The sequence below is a fragment of the Pteropus alecto genome, unplaced genomic scaffold, assembly GCF_000325575.1.
Source record: "Pteropus alecto unplaced genomic scaffold, ASM32557v1 scaffold137, whole genome shotgun sequence".
NCBI lineage: Eukaryota > Metazoa > Chordata > Mammalia > Chiroptera > Pteropodidae > Pteropus > Pteropus alecto.
Genome location: NW_006440135.1, coordinates 4241958 through 4249622, shown reverse-complemented (window position 1 = coordinate 4249622; position 7665 = coordinate 4241958). Strand labels below are relative to the sequence as shown.

The 7665-nt window shown below is 67.1% G+C and overlaps 2 protein-coding genes across 2 annotated transcripts in view; one reads left to right on the top strand and one right to left on the bottom strand.

Annotated features, from left to right (window-relative positions):
• SLC6A18 (solute carrier family 6 member 18) overlaps positions 1-3742 on the top strand; it is a 12620-nt gene extending 8878 nt beyond the window's left edge. Inside the window, exons 9-12 of the mRNA XM_006917148.3 lie at positions 4-208; positions 527-686; positions 2262-2424; positions 3503-3742. Coding sequence (XP_006917210.1) covers positions 4-208; positions 527-686; positions 2262-2424; positions 3503-3694 — 720 coding nt within the window. The 3' untranslated portion in view covers positions 3695-3742. The remainder of the gene's footprint in view (positions 1-3; positions 209-526; positions 687-2261; positions 2425-3502) is intronic.
• Positions 3743-6746: 3004 nt separating this feature from the next.
• The window catches only part of TERT (telomerase reverse transcriptase), a 21104-nt gene continuing 20185 nt past the window's right edge, over positions 6747-7665 (bottom strand). The window contains exon 17 of the mRNA XM_025050505.1: positions 6747-7137. Within this exon, the coding sequence (XP_024906273.1) occupies positions 7018-7137 (120 nt within the window). The 3' untranslated portion in view covers positions 6747-7017. The remainder of the gene's footprint in view (positions 7138-7665) is intronic.

Here is a 7665-nt window from a genome sequence, read left to right as displayed (position 1 = left end):
CAGAGCGCCTCGGGCCCCGGCCTGGCCTTCATCGCCTTCGCGGAGGCCGTCCTGCACATGCCGGGGGCGCCCGCGTGGGCCGTGCTGTTCTTCGCGATGCTGTTCTCCCTGGGGCTGTCGTCCATGTTCGGGAACATGGAGAGCATCATTGCGCCCCTCCTGGATATGGGGGTCCTGCCCAGATCGGTCCCCAAGGAGGTCCTGACCGGTGAGTGTCTTCGCTGGCCACTCCTGCCCGCCGTTCACGGGAAATTGTGGACCATGCTGCAGTCCCAGGGCAGGGCTGGGCCAGCCTGGTCCCCTCTCAGGGCTGGTCCCGGTGCCCGGCGCTGACCGATGCCCCCGAGGGCCATCACAGGAGACTGGAGTGTCAGCAGGGCAGGGAGCAGGGACCCCCTCGCTCGCCGTCCACCGAAGCCAACCTGGGCACCGGGCGGGAGGTGGTGGGGACGGCAGACAGGAGCGGAGGCCTGGGGAGCTGGGAGGGCCCCAGGGCCAGCTGCCCAGACGCAGGGTCTGCCCGCAGGGGCGGTCTGCCTGGTCTGCTTCTCGTTGGCCACCTGCTTCTCGCTGCAGTCTGGGAGCTACTGGCTCGAGGTTTTCGACAACCACTTGGCTGCCCTGAACCTCATCCTCTTCGCCTTCTTCGAGGTGGTCAGCGTCGCCTACGTCTACGGGCTGGAGCGGTGAGTTCTGCCCCCGGTGCCCCGCCCGGCGTCCTGCACGGCGTCTGGGCATCGCAGATGGTGGTCCGGCAGCTACAGGACCAGACGGAGCCATCGGAGGCCTGTTCCCGGGCAACCTCGAGGGCGGCTCCAGGGCTCTGCAGGGCTCCCGGCCCATGGGGATGCGGGGGACAAATGGCTAGGCTCCAGCCACATGGGGCGGACTGCCCAAGTCCGAGGGCTGCTCCTGGAGGCCTCGGAGAAGGCCTGGCACGGATCCTGCCCACCCCCAAGTGGTGCGAGCCCGCTGCACACCTGTCACACCATTCTCACACCTGCATCCACAGCCATCACTTGCACCTGCTGTCACACCTGTACTCACACCTGTCACACACACCCACCCACATCCGCACTCACACCTGCACTCACACCTGTCACAACTATACTCATCCATATTCACACCTGCCACATCCACGCACACCGGCAATCACACCCATCACACCCACATTCACACCCCCAAACCCCCACCCTTACACCCATAGTGACATCTATGACATCTGCACTCATGCATGTCACACCCACACTCACCTGTCACACTCACACCCGCACTCACACCTGTCATACCTGTATTCACGCCCACACTCACCTGACATGCCCGCACCCACGCACGTCACACCCACACTCACCTGTCATACTCACACCCGCACTCACACCTGCCAGCTCGCCCACAGCCTTGCCCGAGCGGCCCTGGCGGTCGTGCCTCCGTCCTTGTTCCTCGGGACCTTGGGAGCCACCGAATGCCAGGGCCTTCACCCCTGCTCTCTGGGCGGGGGCCAGCGGGCTTGTCCTGAGGTGGGACACTGCCCACACGGAGTGGCAGAAGTGAGAGGCTGCTGTCTGGCGGGGGCCCGACCCGAGGATGTGGGTGGACAGTGAGCCCTGGACTCCAGCCAGCTGTGGGGTCTTGGGAGGCACTTGGGCCCGTCTGGAGTGATCGGGTGGGGAGGAGGCAGGGTGGGCTCGTGAAGAGGGTCCTGCTTTCCCGTGGGCTCCCGGGTGTGGCTGATGCCATGCTGCTGCACATCCTGGTCACCTCTGCCCCGTCCCTTGGGCCAGAGTGGCTGGAAAGTGGCTTCTCCAGGGCATGGGCCGAGGGCGCCAGCACAGGCTCCTGCAGCCGGGCTGGGGGCTTCACTGCTCTGGCCAGGCTGCCCAGCCTCCCGGGGCTGAACTCGCAGGCCCTATCCAGGGGCACGTCGCCCAGGGGTGGGGCCGGAGGCGGGGCTGGGGGCGGGCCGGCCACCTCCCTGCTGTCCAGTGGCCCCTGTCCATGCCTCCCCGTGGCTGCATCGACCTGCTGGTTGGGTCCCCTCCAGGTATCGAATCAGGGAGGGTGGTGTGTTTTCCTCAGGGGTGGAGAGGGCTGCCTGTCTGGTGGCTGCTCGGGGAGGCATGGGGGACACAGGATGGAGCGGAGGAGGGGGTCGGCCCCACTGGCCACGTCTTGGTGACACTGGATGAAGCTGCTGGCCGAGCAGGTTGGCAGGCTGGCACGGGGCCTGATGGGGGAGCCTCAACCCAGCGTCTCTGTGGCAGGTTCTGTGATGACGTAGCATGGATGACGGGAAGGCGGCCTGGCCTCTACTGGCGGGTGACCTGGAAGGTCATCAGCCCCCTGATGCTGCTGACCGTCTTGGTGGTCTACATTGCTCTCCTGGTCCGCGCGCCACCCAGCTATAGGACCTGGGACCCCCAATACGTAAGTCCTTCGCATGGGGCCCCAGGGGCCCTGGGACCCACTGCAGGCCCGGCCTGGCCTTGGCGCCGTCCAGGACCCAGATGGCCCTCACGGGGGACATCTGTACCTTAAGCGACCCTGTGGGCTGCCTTCATTATGCAACACAAGGCCACAGGACCTCCACTGTCCTCTGGACATCAGGGGCCACTGCGGCAGTCCGCGAGCTGGGACAAGGGCCTCGGCCAGTGGCGGGAGGGCCGGAACAGCTTCGCGGTGACATCGCGGGTCTCTGTATCCTGCACACAGGGACGTAGCCTCTGGCTGCACGTCCCACAGGCCCTGCACACTGCCAGCTCCTGGTCTGAGACGGGAGAAGGTGCGCGGGGCAGGTGCCACTGAACAGACCCCAGGCCCTGTCAGAGGAGGGCGTGTGGGCTGTACCCCGGCCCGGCGCTGGCCCATGGGCTGTACTGAGCCGCGTGTCTGGGCTGACCCGCCACCCCATCTGGACGCCCTGGGACACCCATGCCCTTGCCCTCGTCAGGAGTGCGAGAGTCATTCTGTTCCCCTTAGAAAGGGACTCGGCTCCAGGCCAAGGGCAGGAGAAGCGGGGATGGTGCCGTGCCCTCGAGGTGTCTCCGTGACTGTTACCTGTTGGGGTCACACGGGGGCCTCGTGAACCTCGCAGCGAGGGTCTGGGGTCGGTGGGTGGTGTCGCTCGCCCACAGGAGAGAGAGAAGGGCACGTGCGGTCCGGCGATGTCCAGTGGGTTAGGTCGAGGCAGCCCGAAACTGTGGGGCCCCTCAGGCTGCTCAGGCGGCTCTTTCCAGAGCACGCCCCCGGGGCCAGGCCCCTCGGAGCCCAGAACCCGCGAGAGGCTCAGCCCAGGTCCCGAAGCTTCGGCTCCTGGGTCCCCACTGTCCATCCCTCTGCCCGGAATGAGCCGCTTGCTGCTTCGCCTGGCGGGTGAAGCTGCCCACACGAGCCGCGTCCACGTGGCTGAGGGTCAGCCTGGCTCCGTCTGGGGGGCGGAGCGGGCGAGGTGGGGGCCATCTCCTTCCCCGGACGCTCACCATGGCCTCGTGCCTCCTCCCCGCAGGAGCACTTCCCCGTGCGGCCAGAGAAGCTGTTCCCCGCCTGGGTGCAGGCCGTGCGCATAGTACTGACTGTCCTGCCCGCGCTCTGTGTCCCCGGGGCCGCGCTGGTCCAGCTGCTCGTCACTCGGCGTAGACAGAAGCAGGACGTGTGGCAGGGCACACGCCTGAAGCTGCAGGACAGCAGGGCCTGCTGAGGGCGGGCAGGGAGCGGGGAGGGCTGGGCCTGTGCGCCCTCCCGTGCGGCGCTGTGGACCCCAATTACACTCAGCCGACCCCCCGACACCCGACACCCGTGTGTGCTGCCGTGTGTGCTGCCGCCGGCCCCTCAGGGCACAGCAGGTGGGAGGAGCTCGGGCAGGGGTCCCACTGCCCACCGCCCCGAGAAGGCCATGTCCACGCCCTTGCGGTGGGCCTCACGCCGCAGAGGCGCGGGGACCTGCGGACGAGCGGGCGGGGCCGGGATGGCAGAGGCGCCTCCCCCGGGTTGCGGGCGGGTCTGCTCTGGCCCAGTGGTGACGGGGACGTGCAGGCAGCTGGAGCGCGGGCCTGTCAGCCCCGGCGAGCAGCCCGACGTAGCACAGTGTCCAGAAGCTCGCGGCCACCCCCTCTCACCTCAGCACGCAGCAGGCCCCTCCTCCAGTGCAGGCTCCGGAGGCCACGCCAAACACGCTGCCTTCTGTTCTCTTAAAACTTTCTCAAAGACTCGACGGTGTGTCGAGAAGGAACAAAAAGCGATTGTCGTTGAGGCCCCAGAGCCGCCAGAGGACTGCTGTCCCTCCTGGTCCCTCCCGGCGGCCTGCAGCCAGGACCTGCGGTCTGCGGCCCCCGAAGCGGTGCCCCTCCCGGCCTGCAGGGCGCCCGCCTCGCCCGCCCTGCGGCCCTGCGCCAGGGGCCAGGTCTCAGGCCGGGCCCTGGCACTCGGGCATGCTCCTGACCTGCCACGTGGAGGCCGCTGTGTCCTCGCTACCCGCTGCTGGGACAGCCCTGTGAAGGCCCATCGCACCCCTTTCCATGGGGCCCCGGGTGTGCCGGCGCTGTCCAGAGTGCTGACAAGTCCCTGGAGGTGTGACGGGTGTCACGGTGGGTTGTAAGCAGCCGGGCCAGGCGTGCCGCTGGGAGCCGTCCCCACCCGCAGCCAGCCCAGGCCTGGGCACTCGCATCACTGGGCACTTACATGGACGGAGCTCAAGGGCGCCTGAGGTCTGTCCTCAGCCCCGTGGGGGCGGCGAGTCCTGCCCAGCACCCCGGGCAGTGACCGGGGCCCCTTTCTCCGTGAGGCGCCCAGCACGTGCAGCCGAGGGAGGGGTCGGGGGGGTGACCACTCAGCCCTGGTCCCGGGGGCGTCATCTGCGCTCACCCCCACTTCCTTTTCACTCCTGCCTGTGCCCTAACTCACCCGCACGCGTCTGCGGGAGGCACGAGCTCCCTTCTGCGTGTGCGGTTTACATGTAGGGAGGACCGACATCTAGATTTCCTTCTTCACTTTTTAAAACGTCATCGTTTGCACGTTTCACCCTGAGACGTGGCAGTGTGCACGGTGGCTTTTAAAAAGAGAAAAATTAGAGAGCGGGCCCCCCACGAGGGTTCAACACGTGGGCAAAGTACCCGTGATCCTGAGAAAAACTGGCCCAGACGCCTGTCCTAGAGAACGAGGTTCTGGGGTGTGTGGGACAGGGATGACACCCCTGGGTGCGGTCCGCTCTGGAGAAGCCGGGGACGGCCGGGGCGTGTCAGCCAGGCGCCCGTGGCAGGGCCCCCTCGGGTCCCGTTGGACCCGCCCCGGGCGGAGGGGCGCTGCTCCCCGCGTGCGGCGGCGAGGCCCACGGCGCCCCTCTCCTGCGCATTTACGATGCGCTCTGTGGACTTGGGTCGGCCATAAAGTGTGGCCAAGCACCTGATGCTCTCCACAGCCACTGTGAACGAGGCACGGCCATAAAGCGCCCCCCCCCCACAGTACACTCACGCCCGGCCACTTAGACTGTGCCGGCACCGACTCAGTCCAAGGTACACGCGATGGCACCCATTATGTGGTGCCGTCAGGGACATCCGCAAGGCTCGGAGCTGCTCTCTGCGGTCACCACGCCACTCACTGGCCTTTATGCCGCCCCGGGGGACAGGGTAGAGCAGTGGCACCCCCGGCGGGGACTGCCCCTTCAGAAGACACCCCTTGGCGCTGCCACGTCCTGACCTCTGCGTGACCCTCCCGCTGTCCGTTCAAGCGCGTTGTCCAGCGCAGGCAGAAGCCTGGCTGTTGCCTGGACAGCGGCAGCTCCCTGGACAAGGCCTCCTCTCGTGGGGCTCCTCACGGGGGCCGGGGTGACCCAGAAGGCGGGATCTGATTGGGGTGGTCTGATTGGGGAGAAGGCGGGATCTGATTGGGGTGGGGGAGGGCACCTCTGGCAAGACTACTGAGGCAGTCCCTCTGCCGTCACCAAGGCTCCAGATCCCCACTGTCACTCAAGCCCTCGAGTCCCCCAATCACTTCTCCCTGGCGACCTCGCCCTTGCCCCCCCATCTCCGAACTTCTGACCCCGACACAGACCAAGCCAGCGTGGTCTGCTTGGTGCCCAGGCCACTGCATAGAAGGGCCCCCCACAGGACCCCAGGCCTCCCCATCTCCCTAGCAGTGGCTGTGTGAGGTCCCCACCCGCCTGCAGCATCAGGAACTTGGTAGATGTGCAAACGCCCAGGCCGCCCTGATCCGCTGAGCTGGAAACCTGGGCGGGGTGGGGCGGCACCCCAGGGACCCCGAGCCCAGGGTTTAATCCGCTGCCTCACCCCCGCTTCACACCCACCCGCCTCCTGCCTGCCTCTTCCCGGCCCGGGACCCTCCCCCACCCCACACTCCAGCCAGCCACGTCTCACACACGTCCCAGACCCCGTGCCCACGTTTCCATGATCACAGACGACTGCACTCAAATAGTGCGTATTTTAATACAAATGAGAAATATTTAACAACCAGGAAACCATGAACAGGCTCGACTTCTCTCTGCACTCTGGATTGGGGGGAGGGTGGTTGGGGTGTGCTGGACGCTTGGCTGCAGGAGGCCCGGGCAGGGCATGGGGCAGGCGGGGTCGGAGCGGGGGTGCGACAGTGGCCAAGGCCTCAAACAGCTGACTGGGCCCTGTGCTTCTGGGCGACTTGGAGACAAGAGACCATGGAAGCAGCTGGGCTGGGTGCTGCCTGGGGCGTGGACAGCTCTGACTTGGGGTGCTGCACATATCAGCCGGAAATTTTTTACCCACCCCACCTGGGCCACTGCTCTGGACTGGGGTGCCCCTGCAGCAAGGGGTGACAAAGGCCCCCGACAACCCCCTTCCAGACGCCAGCGCCCCAGCCAGGTTCTCCACCGGCTCCTCCTGGTGGCTGAAGGATGCACCTGTCACCAGCAGGTAGGAGGGCCGACCCCTCCTGGAGCCGACACGTGCTGGGGTCTTGGCACAGGGGCCAGACCCTCTGAGGGGCCCTGCTGGGGTGGGGCCGGGCCCAGGCCCCGGGTTGCGGGAGGGCCGGCTGTCAGTCCAGGATGGTCTTGAAGTCTGCGGTCAGGGCTGGGTCAGCTGCTGCCTGCAGGGTGGCCAGTGTCGCCGCCGGGAGCTGTCGGCCCAGCCGTGCTCGGGCTGTAGGGGACTGAGGTCAGTGTGCATCTTCCTGAAGATGCCCGAGGACGCGCTTCACGCCGCCTCAAGGCCACTGAGGGCCAGGCAGGGCGGGCCACGTCCTGAGGGTTGCCGTGTGAGAGCCAAGCGGCCGGTGTGGGACCCTTAGCAAGAGACACACACCGCACAGCCGGGGGTGGTGGTGACAGGGACCCCCTAAGGACATCAGAGCACGGTGGCAAGATGGGGGAGCTGGGGACTCCAGTGGCATTGGGTGGTGGCCAGGGCTGGAGGATGCAGGCCAGGGGGCAGGCAGCAGGGGATGCGGGCGGAGGGGGAGGCGTGGTCCCAAGGGAGCTGTGTGCCTCAGAGGCGAGTGGAGTGACTTGGAGGAACGCACTGGGGTTGCCTGCACCCCATCACCAGGGGCTCCTGGACTCGCCCATTTGTGACCGAGACACAGAGGGGCCAACGTTTGCTCGCTCGAGGCCGAGGACAGCCCCTGCGTCTGCACACGGGTGCCTTGGGGCCACGCACCCTGCTCGGCTTACCTGCCCGGAGTGCC